This window comes from Heterodontus francisci, chromosome 14 (genome assembly GCF_036365525.1).
Source record: "Heterodontus francisci isolate sHetFra1 chromosome 14, sHetFra1.hap1, whole genome shotgun sequence".
In the NCBI taxonomy this organism is placed as follows: Eukaryota; Metazoa; Chordata; class Chondrichthyes; order Heterodontiformes; family Heterodontidae; genus Heterodontus; species Heterodontus francisci.
The window spans coordinates 34,016,794-34,034,787 of NC_090384.1; the positions used below are offsets into that span (position 1 = coordinate 34,016,794).

Genomic DNA, 17,994 nt, shown 5'->3' on the forward strand with positions numbered 1-17,994 from the left:
CATACCTTTGAAAGCTTTTACTGTCTGTTGTTATGTCTCTAGCTAGTCTATTCTAATATCCTATTTTCCCTTTATCAATTCCTTTTTCATAAAAGGAAACTTACATTTATATAGCACCTTTCACAACCACTGGGCATCTCAAAACACTTTACAGCCAATGAAGTACTTTTGAAGTGTAGCCACTGTTGTAATGTAGGAATGTCATCCTTTGCTGAATTTTAAAATGCTCCCAATCTTCAGGCTTAATATTCTTTCTTGGCAACATTATAAGCCTCTTCCTTTAATCTAATACTATTTTTAACTTCTTGTCAGCCGCAGGGTTTTTATTCCTTAAGGGAATGGATAATTGTTGCAAATTACGAAGTAATGCTTTAAATTTTTGCCACAAAAGTGTTCAAACAAAATTTTTTTTTTAAAAACAGGATTTTTAATTTCTGGAGACTCCAGGACAATCCAGGTTGGTGGCCAACCCTGGTGGCCTCTGGTGTGGAATTTCTGCAGCATTTTCTCTGCAGTCGATGGCTGGAAACCTAATCCACTTGAATGCTCCAATTCTGTGACAGTTTCTGTTTCAAAAGAGAGTCACGGGAGGTCTTAAACCATCCACCATTTGAGAAGTCATTATAAAACAAGCGGGAAAGCTCCTCTCAGTCTCTTGGCAGGAGGTCCCCTTCTTGGTCAAAGGGAGCTATTGATCCTCCAGATCTGAGCGAGATTTTGGTCCCATGTACCTTTTTAGGAACACTCAGATCCCATTTGTTTTGTTTAAACATTAGAAATCTCCTTCTGACCTGCAAAGTACAGAGTCTTTTCTCACTGCCTCAGGACATTTGAACGTTGCTCTTGTCTCAGCAGATATAGCTCTCCAATTGATCCCTAGTAACTGCTACAGCCCAGTGATTAAGCTCTTGTATCACTGGCTACAAGCACCAGCCTTTCTTTTTAAGCTCTGTGCTTTGAAACAGCTCGCCAATCAGCAGTAACATCACTTCCCCATGTTTTAGTGCCTGTTGTACTCTCACCATCTGCCCACCCATATGAATAAATTACTCACAACAGGGCAGAGCTGAGAGGGGCAGAGAGGTCTGCACCAGAAATATGAAGCTTTCAGCTGCAAGTGGCTACTATGGAGCTGAGAGCTATGAAACCTTCTGCCGATTTTATGCAAGCTTAAAAGAAAATAGAAGAGACTTTGTTGAACAGCTAAGAATTTGAATGAAAGCAGGCCTGGACAAATCGAGACGCCCAGCCCAAAGTGGGCCAAGAAGCCGCTGCATGCACCTTGCATTGTAATTTGTCCCAATGCTCCTGACGTAACAAAAAAATGTCCACCGGGTCTGAAAAAGGCCGACTCCAGCTGTGCAGATGCAGACTCCATGCCTTTATAATGTGAGGATAAGACTCAGTGTAGCTGCCTCTCGCCTGGTATCCCTTCACTATGCACTATCCATAGCCAAGGAGACTGGTAAGGGACCAGTGCTACTCTAATACAGCCACTGAGAGATACATGGCAGCACAGCAGAGAGAAGCATCCCTTCTGTTTTCTAACCCTCCATATGGGGAAGTGCCCAAGCTCTACTTAGCATCTTGTCAAAACATGTCTTAAGCTGTCTGGGCCCTAAAGTCTGGAATTTCCTCTCTAAACCTCTCTGACTTTAAGGTCACCTGTACTGAAGTCTTCTTCTTTGATCCTGTATCAATCTTTGTTTCATTATGCACCTGTCATGTGAGGATAAGACTCAGTGTAGTCGCCTCTCTCCTGATATCCCAGGACATTTTAGCACCTTAAAGGCACTATGTAAATGAAAGCGGTTATTGATATGCCTGAATCCAGCAGTATGTGTGTACCTATGGGCCGGATTTTACCAAGCACGACGTCAGGCTCCGTGGCGGGGGGGGAGTCAGTAGCGGTCCGCAAGGGAGGCTGATGCTGGAAGGGCCCAGCCTGATCCTCCCAGTGGCAGCGAGACTCTGATGCGGCCCCCCCCACTCTCCGCCGCTGGGTGATGAGACGTGGATTTCAATATTTAAATTAATGACATGGTTAAATTTAAATGAACGTACCTTCAGTCTTCTGGGCTCGCCGTGATCTTTGGCGCGGTGGCCGGCACTCCCGTGCCTTCAATTCCCTGTCCGGGGAGTGCTGGCATGATACTGGTGGGGAGGGAGGAGGAGTTAAGATTTTCAGTGCGGGGTGAGGTGGGGGACAAGTCAAATAAACGTAATGTGTGTAGGGATGGTGGGAAGGGGTGAACTTTAAACATTGTGCAGTTTGGGGGGAAAGGTCAGATTTAAAAGGTGTTTTGGGTGGGGAAAGGGCAAATAGTTAATGTAATTGCTATTGGGGGTTGAGAAAGGGTGTTAGAATTTTATGTAATAAATTTTGGGGGGAGGGGCTGTATCTTTAAAAATTCAAATTGACCGGCAGGGCTGGCTGCCCTTTAAAAATGCTCACAGGCACCTTATGCCATTGCCGGGGACAGACAGCCCGTTCCCTCCATGAGATTGAGGGGAGGTGGGGAGTGGGCCACCCCGGGTGAGCTGCCGCGGGTGAGATCGCCATTTTTTGAACTCGGCGGTGGACACTTAAAATTCAGCCCTATGTGTGCATGCGTGTGTACATATGTCTCTGTATTTGCGTGAGTGTCTGTATTTGCGTGAGTGTATAAATACGTGCATGTGAGCCTGCTCGCATGAGAGCGCGGGCAAGAGAGCGTGCATGCACAAAAGAGTGTACATGTTAAAGTGTGCGGAGGTGTTCATGGAACCCTGCTCAGTATGATGGCAGCAGTGGGATAATTCAATGACAAAACAGTTTGCCACCTCAAGAAAGATGCTTCTATGCCAGGAAAGCTTTCTGCATTTCATTTTACCCCATCAATATAAGGCAGCTCTGGCAATGAATTGCTGTCACCAATAGTGAAAGAGTTTGGAAGACCACTTCCTGAATTTACACTCAGAGGAAGGTGCCGTGGCGTGATCTACATTGAGGTGATCGGTCCCATTATCATAAATCTATGATCTTTCTCTTTTAATGAAGACTAATGGAAGATCATGAGATGTATGTCACAACACTCCATCCTAAAGCAAATATATGGGCTCCCTTTGTGTGACTCTGCCCCCAGCTTGGAGATTGATGTGAATGTCTGTCTTTTGGATGAGATGTTAAACTGTGGCCCTGTCTGCCCTCTCAGGTGGGCATAAGAGATTCCATGGCATTATTTCAAAGAACAGCAGGGGAGTTACCCTTGGTATCCTGGTCGATATTTATCCCTCAAGCAACATCACTAAAGCAGATCTGATCATTATCACATTGCTGTTTATAGGGCCTTGCTGTGCACAAATTGGCTGCCACATTTCCTACATTGTAATAGTGATTACATTTGAAAACGTACTTAATTAGCAGTAAAGCACTTTGGGATGTCCTGAGGTTGAGAAAGGCGCTGAATAAATGTAAGGACTTTGGTGTTATAGCTGTCTCCGACCCTCGTTCATATTGAGTGAGGCTCCAAGCTGGGAGCAGACCCACAAAAGTGAGCTCTTATATCTGGTTCTGGGTGGAGTGTTGTCACCTTCCTCCACGGGTCTTCACTAATATAAGGTAATAAATTTGTGATAATAGAACCAATGCAGTCAGTAACAAAAAACACTGGAAGAGGGTGGTGCAGTGGTTAGCGGTGCAGTGGTTAGCACTACAGCCTCACAGCTCCAGCGACCCAGGTTCAGTTCTGGGTACTACCTGTGTGGAGTTTGCAAGTTCTCCCTATGACCGCGTGGGTTTCTGCCGGATGCTCTGGTTTCCTCCCACAGCCAAAGACTTGCAGGTTGATCGGTAAATTGACCATTGTAAATTGCCCCTAGTGTAGGTAGGTGGTAGGAGAATGGTAGGGAATATGGGATTAATGTAGGATTAGTATAAATGGGTGGTTGTTGGTTGGCACAGACTTGGTGGGCTGAAGGGCCTGTTTCAGCGCTATATCTCTAAATTAAATAAGTAAAAAGAGATGCAAGACGGGCTGCTGACTCACTACCCCACTATCACTGTCTACCTCAGGCTCTAAGAATAATCAGCAGTTCTAGGGCTGCATTATACACCCCAGCAGAAGAGAAAATTAGAACATTGAATAAGAGAATGAAGGGGGAAGTTTATAACAAATGCAGCTTTAAAACACCTAATTATGTATTACTGGTAATCAATAGATCAAGGGTTGAATTAGTGTCATAGACCAAAAGACAAGAGGCACATAAGTGGATATTAGGACAAGTCCAAGTCCAATTTATCCATCACCCCTGTGGTAGTTGACCTACGTTGGCTCTGGATCCCGCAACATCTCAAATTTTAAAATCTCACCCTTGTGTCCAAATCTCTTCATGGCCTCGCCCTTCCCTATATCTGTAATCTCCTCCAGCTGAACAATACTCCAAGAACTCTGACTTCCTCCAACTCTGGCCTCTTGTGCATCCATGATTTCCTTTGTCCCTCCCTTGATGGCCATGTCTTGGCCCCAAGCACTGGAATACCCTCTTTACCTTCGACCTCTCTCTCCTACTTTAAGATGCTCCTTAAAACCTGTTTGGCCAAGCTGTTGGTCACCTGCCCTAAAATGCCCTTATCTGCTCAAATTTTGTTTGTTAACGCTCCTGTGAGCACCTTGGGACTTTTTACTATGTTAAAGGAGCTATACAAATACAAGTTGTTGTTGTTATATAAAAACGACCTGAGGCACTTCACACTAGTGGAAATCAGAGAAACACAAAGAGATGATGCCTTTTGTGAAAGGAATGGAGAAAATTGGCAAGAGTTAAGAAAGCTGACACTTTTTTCCCCCCGAAAAAGTATTAATCTCATTCCAAAGCTGAGGTGTTATTGTAAGTGTTACTGCTTTGGAACACATTCTGGAGGTGTTAATTATTCTTTATAATATACATGCAGAAACATAACGATCTCTCAATGTTCTGTTCCCGAAAGGCCTTGGAAATATGTCAACCATGTGACTTGATTAGCAGCTGTATTCAATTTGATTGGACCGCTGTTACAGGTGAATGCCATACTTTTCATACATTGTCCATTTAACCAAGGAGCTGGATTGCAGGTATTGGTACAGCTTTCCTCAGTGGGATGGCACACTTGCTGTGGAAGGCAGCTACTCCAGGACCAGTGTACAGTAAAGGCCTGCTCAAGTCACAAAAAAAAACCCGACCCGAACCCAATGGAACCACATCGGACCCAAGCCCAACCCCGCCCGAGTCCCTCCATTTTCCCCCGAGCCCGACCCAACCCGAGCCTGATCCGACCCGACCCGACCACCGCAATGTTCCCTTTACTTACCTTCTGACTCCCAATCGTCAGGAAGCTGCAGCATGAGCGTGATGACGTCATCGAGACGCTCACTCGCTCACTGCGCAGACTCAGAGTTTCCCCGCTTGACGTCCCGGACTCGCAGCTCAGGTAAGTTTTTAACTTTTAACACTTACCTGCAATTCTTGCTGTGCCCAACTCAGACCCGGCCCGATCCGAGCCCGAAGGCCGGACCCGGAAGAGCGGCCCCACCTGACCCGAACCCGACACATGTTGTCGGGTCCCTTCGGGTTCGGGTCGGGTAGCAGGCCTTTACTGTACGGTGTCAGTAGAATATAAAGGTATTGTTAACTGCCTCTGACAGCACCCCTCACTAACACATTCCAATCTTGGCCGAGTTGCAATGGAAAGGGGCTGAGAAGAGGCAAAAGAAATTGACTGGGGAGGAAAGCAGTCATTGGATTGGTGATGAACCCGAGAACGAATATGGCAGCAAAAAATAAGCTAGAACAGGAAAAAGTACAAAACACTGCCCACTGGAAGGAAATTGCATGGAGCCCACAGTCGCCTTCTCAGGGCAACATCCCAAGAATGAAAAAAAAAAGAGATCGTTGTAACTGGCATGGGCAGTGCCATTCCCATGGTGTAGATTGGCAGCAGAAGGCACAGATTACTGTTCCAACCTGGAGCCTGTGGAACCAGTTCTTCAGTGCCAGACCTTACAGATATGGTTGGTGGCAGAATAGCAGCTTGATCCAGGTGCCCCTGGGGTGTCTCCTTTCACCATTTCAACTATGAAATTCAATACTTGGGTAAAAATAACCTCCCAATTGTGTTTTTCACAAAAAAAATTTGTTTTTTTAAATAAACTTACCAACAAAAATTAATAACAAAAGCCTGTGGTAAAAACAATCTGGAAAATAAAGATTTAAAAAAAGCCTCAGACCCTTTGAGAGCTTCTTCAGTTAGGGAATTCCCCCTAGGCCTACAGAAAATGGGTTAATGGAGCCTCCTATTGAAACCCTGTCTAAACTCCAGACCACTGGAAGCCAGGCTGATATAAAACACAGGCTGCAAAATCTGTGCCCTGCATGAAAGCTTTGCAAAGCTAACTATGTGGCTCTCTGAGATACAGTAATGTAATGGTTATTTTACTAAACTAAACCCAGAGAAAGTGAGTTCAAATTCCAATGAGGCAGGGTGAGAATTTGAATTCAGCTTTAAAAAATCTGGAAATAAAAAAACTGGCATCAAAAGAAGTGACCATTGTTGTAAAAACTGAACTGGTTTGCTAAAGTCGTTTAGGGAAGGACATCTACTGTCCTGACCCGGTCTAGCATATATGTGACTCCAGTCCCACACTAGCATGCTTTTGTTTAACTGCCCTCTGAAGTTGCCGAGCAAGCCTCTTTGTTCTAGCTGGTGCACCTGGATGGGCAATAAATGTCAGCTTTGTCAGTGATGCTCACATCCTGAGAAAGAATTGTAAAAATCTCAGATTTTCTTACTCCCTGGCCTTAAGGCTGGGAAAATATAATAATTTCATTTTTGATTTTGGTGCAGAAATCTCAACCTCATGGAATCTACAAGGTTATTTCTCCAATGGGCGACAAAATAACATTGAATATTTTTCTCATGGCTGCTGTTGTGTGCCAGAGACAACAAGCAGCACAGATGCTTTTAGCAGAGTCCACAGTCACTGTCTGCTCTGCTCCACTCAATCTCTAGCCTCAACTATCCAGCTTTACCCACAGGAGCAGATGGTCCCAGCAGTGACATCATTCACTTCGCAAAAAAAGACATTGTCCTTACCCCAGGAGATCTGTTCAGACTTAAGAAGGTCCCTACAGAGACTTACAATCCCACATCTGTAGCCCTCCTCGTCCCACTGAGCTCCCTTGTCATTTCTGAACGATGGACCTGGGCACAGCTAGTTTAGAAAGAGAAATCAATGTATATGGGCATGACTATGTATGTGTGCAGCTCCTGTATATCTGTGCAGCCCCTGGCGTAGGGTGCACGTAAACATGCCTGTAACTGTTTGTCTAACTGTTTGTCTGCACGCCCGTGCATTTGGACGCATATGTATGTTTGTTTGCACACATGACTTGTGCATGCACAGTCACATATATACTTGTTTGTATGCGTGTCTGTACATGTAATCATCTGCATGTATAAAAGCTCAAGTTTTGCAGCCTTGCCGCTGCGTAAGAAAGGCATCTGCTCATTGCGAAGTGAAGCACAGCTTGTCTCAGCTGCAGAGTACAAATTCATTTTGATAAGCATCCCCACTCCATATTCTCATTTCCGTCCATCTTTTCTTAAACAACATGCTTCACATCTACAAGAACAGTTCACAGCTGCAGGTCCCCTGGGACTTACAGGACAGAGGGGCGCACTTCATGTCATGTGTCATGTGAAGAATACTTGAGCCACATTGACTCTCTTCTGTTTAGTTTATTTCACTAACCTCACCTCTGTACAGGAATGAGCCTTTGACTTAGCGGTGGCATTCCCTGCCTTAAAGTCAGAAAGTGTAAGATTTGAAACCTGCTTCAGACACCCCTGCTGAGTGCAGCCTGAAGCTCCAGCTCTCAATTCTGAGAAGATATCTAGTGGGATACTCTGGTCTGTGGGTGTGGGTGACAACGCATCCGCCTCCACTCCGCGTTGTATGGGTGGTGGGAGCCCATAAAACGCTCCTATTGCATATTGGCTGATATAAAGATGATTACGGCAATGGAAGGAGCGTTTATGTTGCAGCTTCTCAGATTGCTAATCAGCCTGCTTCACGCTGTACCTCAAAGGAAGAGTGCAAAGACACAACAACAACCTCTGCTTCGGAGTAAGATGTATAATAGGTAAGGTTCCAGCCAGTGACGGTGCCCTTGCATTAATGAATCTCAGGGTTCAGTACATGAAAAAAATCAGAAGGTTCTGGCATTGCTTGGATACAAAAACCACTGTGGAACTTGGAAGCAAAGTCAGCAGGCATGAATGGCTTGAGACTATCTGTAACATAAAGTTTAAAAGGACTCCCAGGCGGTTCCCTGAATGGCCTTTACATTTTTCATGTTAGTCAAGAACCATCAAGATAGTGGGCTCTTTGCAACTTAAAGCTCCGCGTCCATGTGCAGTGTAACCAATTACAGAGCAGGGTGGAGACAGCCCTATGGGATTTGTAATGAGGCTGCACCGCTGGCAAGAAGCCCCACCTACCGGCAGCTTGATGGGGAAATTCAGCCGGTGCTACCCACCATTTTTAAATTAGCTTGTTATAACAGTCAGGAAATGGTGGCCGTTATACACCCTAATTTCCAGTTTATGCTGCTGGTGAGTGAAGCTACCTTGCAAAATGTCCCCCATGATTCAGTGTTACTGGGCTGTACCACCCTGGAAGGGTGTCAAATAATGCTCCCCTGCTCTTGATACCTGCAGTAGAAATGGACCATTACTTCAGAGGAGGTGCAAAGTTCATTCCAGCTTTGCTTTCATGGTGACTAATAGCATCTAACCGTGCCCCCTCCCCCCCCACCCACCCCATCCCATTGCCCCGCACTGCCCCCTGCCAGCTACACAAGATAACACACAAATAGGAGCAGGAGTAGACCATATGGCCCAGCGAGCCTGCTCCGCCATTCAATATGATCATGGCTGATCTTAGGATTCAACTCCACTTTCCCGCCCGCTCGCTTTATCCTTTGATTCCCTGAGAGACCAAAAATCTGTCTATCAGCTGGCAATTACTTTTTCGTTTTCTATTTAGTTTCATGTGTTGCCTTGTTGGGAGTCGAATCAAACAGATCAGACCTCATCAGTGAAGCTGAAGCAATTTACTTATTTTCCATTCCACCGCTTCTTTTATATCGGACCGCTGTGTGTTGTTACGGAATCAGGGCAAGTGGCCTATCAGAGCTCGGACTTCTCCATGATAACTACCTGAAGGACTGAGACTCACTGAGTATCTCACTAAATTTAAAGGGGCAGGGGTAGAAATTTATCACGGACAGCAGAGCAAAGTGGGTGGTACCACATCCACCGCCCACTCTACTTCCTGCTCGAGATTCAGTTCCACTGAGTGCAATAGAATTGAATATCGGGCAGGGTGTGTGCCAGCTGGCTGATTAGATATTGCTCAAGACAAACTTCTACCCCACAATATCTTTGCTGAAAATGTGTTTTCTAAACCTCTTTTTTTAATTTATATTTGCCAAGTGATGTGATGAAGCATTTTGCATAGATGTGAGTCACTGCACTGGATAAAGCTATGCCACCTGCACATGATGCCATTAGGAGTCAGATGTTGTGGAGTTGTTCCAGCTGTTTGTCCACCCCAGAGAGCAAATCTACATCTCCTTTAGATGTTTGGTTTAACCGATGAATGCTGATGATTATGATTGAGAGAAGCGATTAGGTAATAATTGAAGCCTACAGCACGAGGAGCTAAACTGCCACATGTATAGCTGAAGCACTGTGGGCTAATGGCTGGCATCTGAACAGATACCGATATAGCCTTCCAAACACCAGCAGGCTCTGCTGCTCCTCTCAATATGTCAGATTGGCCTCTGAATCACAAGGGTATGGGTTCAAATCCCATCCCAGGACTTGAAGACTTAATCGAGGCCTACATTTCAGTGGGATGTGGAGCAAATTCTACATCAGAGCTGCTGAAAATGTTAAATTGTGCCTCGTGATGTAGATATAAAAGGTCCTATGGCACTATTTGAAGAAGGGCAGATATTTCTTCATAAATCAACATCACAAAAACAGATTGTTTGTGGGACCTGCCTGTGCACAAATAGATTGTAGCATTTGCTGAAACAACAGTGACTGTCCTTCAAAAGTAATAAATGTTTTTGGACATCCCTTATGATGCGACAATGTCGAGATATAAATGCAAGTTTGAACTTTGTTTTTCTAAATAAGATCAAAGGCAAAATGGTTGGGAAACAGAAAGATAATGATATGATCTATAATTGTTAGCAAAAGTTCTATTTTATTGCCTCTGCCAGGGGATTACATGACTGCGGGGAGGGGTGGGGGAGTAGCAGGTGTCTAGTTATGTTGCGCTAGGCATCATGAGTGTGGAACAAGTTTGTTAAACCACCTGGTCTTTTCCTGCCCATCATTTTCATATCGTATGTTAAAACAATGGGACTGAGGTTGACAGTTTCAACAACTTATATTTATGTTGAGTTTTAACATAATAAAACATCCTGTGGCACTTCATAGGAGTATTATTAAACAAAATATGACACTGAGCGACGTGAGGACATATTAGGTCAGATGACCAAAAGCTTAGTCAAAGAGGTAGGTTTTATAAGGAGCATCTTAAAGGATGAAAGTGAGGTACCAAGGTGGAGAGGTTTCGGGAGGGTATTCCAGAGCTTGGGGCCCAGGCAACTGAAGGCACGGCCACCAATAGCGGAGCAATTAAAATCAGGAATGGTCAAGAGGTCAGAATTACAGGAGCACAGCTATCTCGGAGGGTTGTGGGGCTGAAGGAGATTACAGAGATAAGGAGGGGCAAGATCAGGGAGGGATTTGAAAACAAGGATGTAATTTTAAAATCAAGATGTTGCTTGACCGGGTGCCAATGTAGGTCAGTGAGCAGAGAGGTGATATGGGAATGGTACTTGGTGCGAGCTAAGACATGGGCAGCAGAGTTTTAGATGACCTCAAGTTTATAGAGGGTAGAATGTAGGTGACCAGTCAGGAGTACATTGGAATAGTCAAGTTTAGAGGTAATGATGGTATGAATGAGGGTTTCAGCAGCAGATGAGCTGAGATGGGACAAAGTTGGGCAATGTTCACAAGCAGAAATAGGCAATCTTAGTAATGGTGCAAATATGTGGTTGGAAGCTCATCTCAGGGTCAAACATGACACCAAAATTGTGAACTGACTGGTTTAGTCTCAGTCCTATCAAACCTTCCCATTTGTTCTCTTTTGCCCCACCCCTACTTTATTTGCTTAAAACCTATCACATTTCTAACCTTTTCCAGTTCTGGTGGAAGGTCACTGACCTGAAACGTTAACTTAGCTTCGCTCTTCACAGATGCTGCCAGATGCTTCACTGATGCTGAGTATTTCCAGCACTTTTTTGAGAGGAAATTTATTAGAATGGTACCAGGGATGAGGAACTTCAGTTACGTGAAGAGACTATAGAAGCTGGGATTGTTCTCCTTAGAGCCTATAAGGTTAAGGAGAGATTTGATAGAGGTGTTCAAAATCTTGAAGGGTTTTAGTAGAGTAAAATAGGGCAAAACTGTTTTCACTGGTAGGAGGGTTGACAGCCAAAGGGGATAGGTTTAAGATAGTTGAAAAAAGAGTTGGGGTGGGGAAGATAAGGAGACATTTTTATGCAGTGAGTTGTTATGACCTGGAATGCCCTGCCTGAAAGTGTGATGGAAGCAGATTCAATAATGATTTTCAAAAGGGAATTGGATAAATGCTTGAAAAGGAAATAGCTGCAGACTATGGGGAAAGAGCAGGGGAGTAAACATAAGAAATAGGAGCAGGAATAGACCATTCGGCCCCTCGAGCCTGCTCCACCATTCAATAAGATCCTGGCTGATCACCGACCTCAACTCTACTTTCCCGCATTATCCCCATATCCCTCAGTTCCCTTAAAGTCCAAAAATATATTGATTCCAGTCTTGAATATACTCAACGACTGAGTATCCACAGCCCTCCACAGTAAAGAATTACAAAGATTCGCAACCCTCAGTGAAGAAATTTCTCATCATTGTCCCAAATGACCGACCCCCTTATCCTGAGACTATGTCCCCTAGTTCTAGACTTTCCAGCCAGGGGTAACAGCCTTTCAGTATTCTAGGGAGATGGTGGTGTGGCGGTACTGTTACTAGCTTAGTAATTCAGAGCTCTCTGGGGACATGGATTCAAATCCCACATGGTAGCTAGCAGAATTAAAGTTCAATTAAAATCTGGAGTTGAAAGCTAGTCTCAATAATAGTGTCATAAACCATCATTGAATATTGTAAAACCCCATTAGATTCACTACTGCCCTTTAGTAAAAGAAATCTGCTAGGCTTGCCTATATGTGACTCCAGACCCACAACAATGTGGTTAACTGCCCTCTGAAATTGCCTAGCAAGCTACTCAGTTTTTTTTTTTATTCGCTTGTGGGATATGGATATAGAGTCATAGAGAGATACAGCATTGCTGGCTAGGCCAGCATTTATTGCACATCCCGAACTGCCCTTGAAAAGAGTTGTCAAGGGCAATTAAGGATGGGCATGGCCTTGCCAGCCATGCCCATATCCTATGAAAGAGTAAAAAAAACTGTGCCAAGCCCCTCGAAATTTTATACATTTCAATGAGACCACCTTGCATTCTTCTACACTCCAGACAGTATAGGACATTATTGGGTCTAATTGGCTAACTCTTTCAAAGAACTAGCACAGGCACAATGGGTCAAATGGCCTCCTACTGTGCTGTATGATTATTTGATTATAGGGGTTAAGTTCAACTTTGGCTGGTACATTTTCAAGCACTGCCACCCACTAGTAGCACTGAGATAATAATCTCCATATGCTCATATCGGCTAAGATGTAATGAGATGTCATATCCAGCAGCTCAGTTACCAATGCGTGACCTCTGCAGCAGTCTTAGTTGGGAGGCCTGCAGGTCTGCTTTTGTTGCAAGCCCAGTTTCTGGGCAGAAAGTGTGAAAGTTAGGTCACACTGTGGGTAAATGTCAGCACTGAGCAGTACTGTTCTCAGTGAGCTCCTCCCTCGGTTCACATCATTTGTTTTCACAAGTTTTTCATTTTGGAACAATTCTCTTTCCTGAGCCTCCTCCATCGATCCCCATAGGCAGACACGGCTATAGCTTCTTATGAAGAGGGCACTGAGCAATGGCATCAAGAAAAATATTAGGCTGTGGGGAATGAGGTGAGAGGTCTGAAAACCTACTTCAGCCCAACGAGTTCATAGACTGAGGGGGAACTTTTCTTTTTTGCAGTTTTATCGGGTTAGATACTTCAAAAAGAACCAATCTACCAATCACTCTGTGCCAGTCCGCTAAACATTCTGTGGGGCAAAGACAAAGACTGCGATCCTTGCATGACATTATTTCACTTCATCTGCTCCTTAAGCTGTTAAACACAAGAGTTCAACTGAGGAGCCTTGGAAATGAAGAGGACTTAATTAAGGAAACTTCTCTCTCTTGCCAAGTTTTTGACCTTCCCTAAGCCCTCATGAAGATGATGACCCCTTCCCTAGGTGCACTTAGTTGCTGAGTTACAATCTTTGTAAAAGCCATGCTGTAAGATATTTGAAAAGATAAAAACAAACTGGTGAGGATATTTTACTGTATCTACCAGCAGAGGAAGGGTATGATGGCACAGTTGGACACACTGTCAAGTCTGGTGCTACATATTCATATTTTTAAGCTGTGGTTTTACAAATATCAAAGATAAATGGACAAAATACCCATCATGCTAAAAGTTGCATGGTTGCATTTATCGCACCTCATAGCATTATGTGGCCCTGCAGCTTTAACTCCTGATCATATCAGGTTGTTACTGTTGAGTTCAGGCGGTGCTGCGCCACTTAGAACATGCTGCAGCAGGGTGGGGAGAGCTAAGATACCTCTGAGGTGGATGGAAGAGACAGATGTAGCTTCAATGCAAACTGTTGTTTCCTTATGTGTGCTATAGTGTTAATCTTTTAAGATAATTACATCTGTTCTGAATAAACATCCTGGAAAGGATTCTGCTGTGGAACGTTATAGACCAGCATTTAGCAGAAGTTATGCATTGATAACAACAGAATGGATGGTTGGATTTAACCCTCACCATATTCTTTCCGCCCTTCCAAATGTTGTAAATGCGAACAGTGAACTGCAGCAGTCAGATAATACCAGAGAAACGTGGTAGTCCTTCAGTCGATGTTGGACCCCCCGATTCTCCTCTAATTGTTGGTAGACTCTTAGATTCTCCTTCAGTCGATATTGGACCCATGGTGCTCTTTCTATTGGGGACATTCTGCATAAAGCTGCCAAACACTGGAGAAATTACCTCAGAGACCCACAGAAAGACAGTTTTCAGAAGTGCCAACACACAGAAATGGGAAGCAGCACACAGAGGTCACAGCTCTTCATTTCAGCACTGCTCTCCTAGGAGCTTGTCCATATATATTTAATATTAAAAGTGCCTTAGCTCAGCACAGATTGGGGAACAGACCTTGGACCTCCCTGGTTTGTATGACTCAACTTCCCAGTGCCTTAAGCAGCTGAGCTGTCAGGAGAGCCCCCGGTGGTTATTTTTAAACAAATCGTTAAATGAACCTTTTCCAATAGGAAGCACCTTTGTTGCAGTTCAGCTGCTGTTGGTCTCTCTCTCTCTCTCTCTCCCAGCTATTGAGGGCAAATTAATTCAGAGCTCCCATAAATTAATTAACAAGTGCTGGGATGAATAAAGGCATCAGAAAAGAAAAGGAGACTAACATTTGGAATAACGGATTCTTTGGCTAATGGGGGGCCCTTGCTATTCTACATCAAGAATGAGACAAAAGCACCAAACACTTGAGCAGAGATTTAGTCGGGGACTTAGGTGAAAAAGAGAAGGGTCTGGCACTGTCTAATAAATATTCAACAGCTCAAGATGGCAAAATTATAATTAAGCTTCCAAGCAGCACATAAACACTCAGCATCAATCACACAGGCACACTGCCAGGCAGCAAGCTGCGCGTGTTGTCCCCTCAATCTGCCACAGTATTTAGCTCCACAGGGCCAGGGCAATGATGTCATTGCCAGCCAATCACAGCAGGCCCCGAGAGCTCCAGCTTAATCCAGTCTTTCATTATTTGTAATTTTTTCGGCTTTGCAGAGGAGAGGGAGCAGGTTAAACCGGAGGGGAGGGGTAAGAGGAAAAAGCTGTTGACAGACTGAAAAGGATTTGAATCTTTTGCTTTTGATGGGGGCGAAGTTGGGGGCAAACGGGGTGGGAAGAGACCCCGAGAGAAAAGGATGAACAGAGACAGGCAAGAGAGAGAGACACAGACAGAGGTAGAGGAAGAGACACAATCAGACACTGTAGAAACATACCGAGTGGAACTAAATAAACTCACATGCACAAATGTCACAAGAAAAGGCGAAAGGAAGTATGGAGGGTGACTTGAGTTTGTGCTTCCTGCCACTACAGGGAGCATTGTGGCGGCTGCTGCCACTGTGTTAATCGCGTGCCACAGGGGCGAGGGTCAAGAGAAAGGAAGTGCGACACAATACCTTCATCTTGCAGGAAGGCTGAATGAGCTCGGTGATGGAGAACTTGTCCTGCTGCAGCCTTCGCTTCACCAGCTTTGAGCAGCAGATGTTCACCGAGTTGAGGACGTGGGAGGTGTTGTACTCCACAAATGAGCGGCTGTCAATCACCAGCGTGCCCTCGACGCCATTCTGCAGAAGGCTGGCGAGTTTCTGGGAATCGATCACTTTGGGCCTGGCTTTCTCCCCTGCCATTGCTGGCCAAGGTCTTGAAGAAGAAAGAGCTCCCTCCCTCCCCGCCCCCAAAACAAAAGAAGAGAGTGGGTCTTTACGGAGGGAAGACGGTTGACTGGATCACTGCCCTGCTGAGAGCCAGATACTCCTGTTCATTGCTCCGAGCTGCCTCATCCTGCGAAGGAAACAAATGAATTACCAGTCAGTCTGCCACATTAATGGCTGCAGGGTCACTCTTCACATCCCTGAGCATTCAAGAGTGGTCACAGTTGTTAGTTTACTTCACAGAAAGGCATAAACAAAGAGTACAGATTGAACCTTGCTCTTTTACGAAGCTATTCAAACTTGTTTTTGTTGTTCTCCCCACTCCAATTTTAATTTGGTTTCTTTCCCGGAGGTGGTGACTTATGCTGGGATCCTGCCCACGGGCACCAACAGCCTCTTCAGAGTGCTCATTCATCACGCGTGATCATAGAGCGACTATTAGACCACTTGGGGTGGCAGGGATGACCCATGAAGGGAGCTTGCCCACTCTCAAACCCAGTCCCTATTGGGGATGTGGACTCATTGCACAACATTTGCCTGATCTGAACATCACCTGATGCCCACAGCTCCTCAGGTTAGCGAGCAGGAGCCTTTCTTTCCCCCTTCTTGCCCAGAGGTCCTGAGGCCAATTGTAGCATGACCATCACTTCCCCAGCTGGCAGCAGCTCGCTCAGCAATGGATCAGAGATCAAACCCAACAATCTCTGGTCTGGGTGGCTCAGCTCCACATCAGGAGAAGTGAATTTAGCAATTGAGGGCACAGGGCTTTAAATATTTGTAGTGTATTTACAGCACTTTTTGTTTTTATTTCAGATTTCCAGCACTCACAATACTTTGCTTTTGTATTAGATGAACCTCGGTCTTTTTTCATCTACTGATTCCTAAAATGGGGCAATTTTCTTTGGTCAACCTTTTTGCTCAAAAAATAACAGATCACTATTCTTAAATTAGGTAGCTAGTGTCAGCATCAGACACTCCCAGGTCAGGTATACCACAGGTTTGGTGGAGAGTAAAGCTCCTCTGCTCCACCCAACAATAGGCATTAACCTCAAATTCAGAAAAGCAGCATTACTGCAACAAGGTGAACTTTTCTATTTCCCACACCAGACATGTTCCAGATTAGTTCAGCAATCAAACATCCCTTCTGCCAGCCTGTGTAAGCTTTATTCAAACTCACAGCCCTGGCTCAGTGATAGCACTCTTGCTTTAGAGTCAGATGATTGTAGATACAAATCCCACTCCAGAGACCTGAGTATCTAATCCCATCTAACTCTCTAGTGCAGTACTGAGGGAGTGCTGCACTGTTGGAGGCATTATCTTTTGGATGAAATGTTAAACTGAGGCCCTATCTACCCTCTCATGTGGACATAAAAGATCCCACAGCATGACAGGAAGAAGAGCAGGAGAGTTCTCCCTAATGTCCTGGTCAATATTTAACCCTCAACCAACATCACTAAAGGTCAGCTGACCAGCTGTTTCTGGGTCCTTGCTATATGCAAATTGGTGCGGCATTTCCCTACATTGCAACAGTAACTACACTTCAAAGGTACTTCACTGGTTGTGAAGAGATTTGGAATGTCCTGAGATTGTGTTAAGGCGCTGTATAAGCACAAGTTTGTTCTTTCTTAATGCTTTTGCTACTTTCTGCCGTTTTTTAAAAAAAAAGCCTTAGCTACCAGAGAGGAAAGGCCCTGTTAGGCCTCCCTGAACTGTGGGGAATTTCACTTCCTTCCCAAACACAGCTATGTAATTCCAGCACTCTGATACGCAGCAGAAACATGTTCATCTGAGATGATCTGCATTAGTTCGAAAATTTGCACCGCCACTTAATGCCACAACTTTCACGTGTGGAGCTCTGCTGTGCATCTGTTAATGACGCACTTGGGGAAATAAAATTAAATCCAGCTGTTCACTATACAATGCTGCGGCTGTTAGAAAAAACGATCAGATTCATTGGTACAACTACTAGGAAGCGGGGGAAGAAAAATGAGGCACAGGTTATGTCCTCCCTTGTGCCCTCCTCAAAACCTAGGTCTTCTACCTGATGCCACTCCCCAACTCTTCATATAACTGTAAACTGGGTTAATGATTAGGAGGGATAAATTTAGTTGTGACATTATTTTGAGCAGTTTGAAAAGTGAGGGTCTTTTGGTCAACCTGTCTTCACGACAATTCATAACTTCTAGCTATT

The 17,994-nt window shown here is 44.7% G+C and overlaps 1 protein-coding gene across 3 annotated transcripts in view; it reads right to left on the reverse strand.

Annotated features, from left to right (window-relative positions):
* Positions 1–17,994, reverse strand: part of LOC137376963 (dual specificity protein phosphatase 8-like) — a 210,208-nt gene that overhangs the window by 156,249 nt on the left and 35,965 nt on the right. For all 3 annotated transcript variants that reach the window (XM_068045978.1, XM_068045977.1, XM_068045979.1), the window contains exon 2: positions 15,549–15,933. In XM_068045978.1, the coding sequence (XP_067902079.1) occupies positions 15,549–15,779 (231 nt within the window). In that variant the 5' untranslated portion in view covers positions 15,780–15,933. The remainder of the gene's footprint in view (positions 1–15,548; positions 15,934–17,994) is intronic.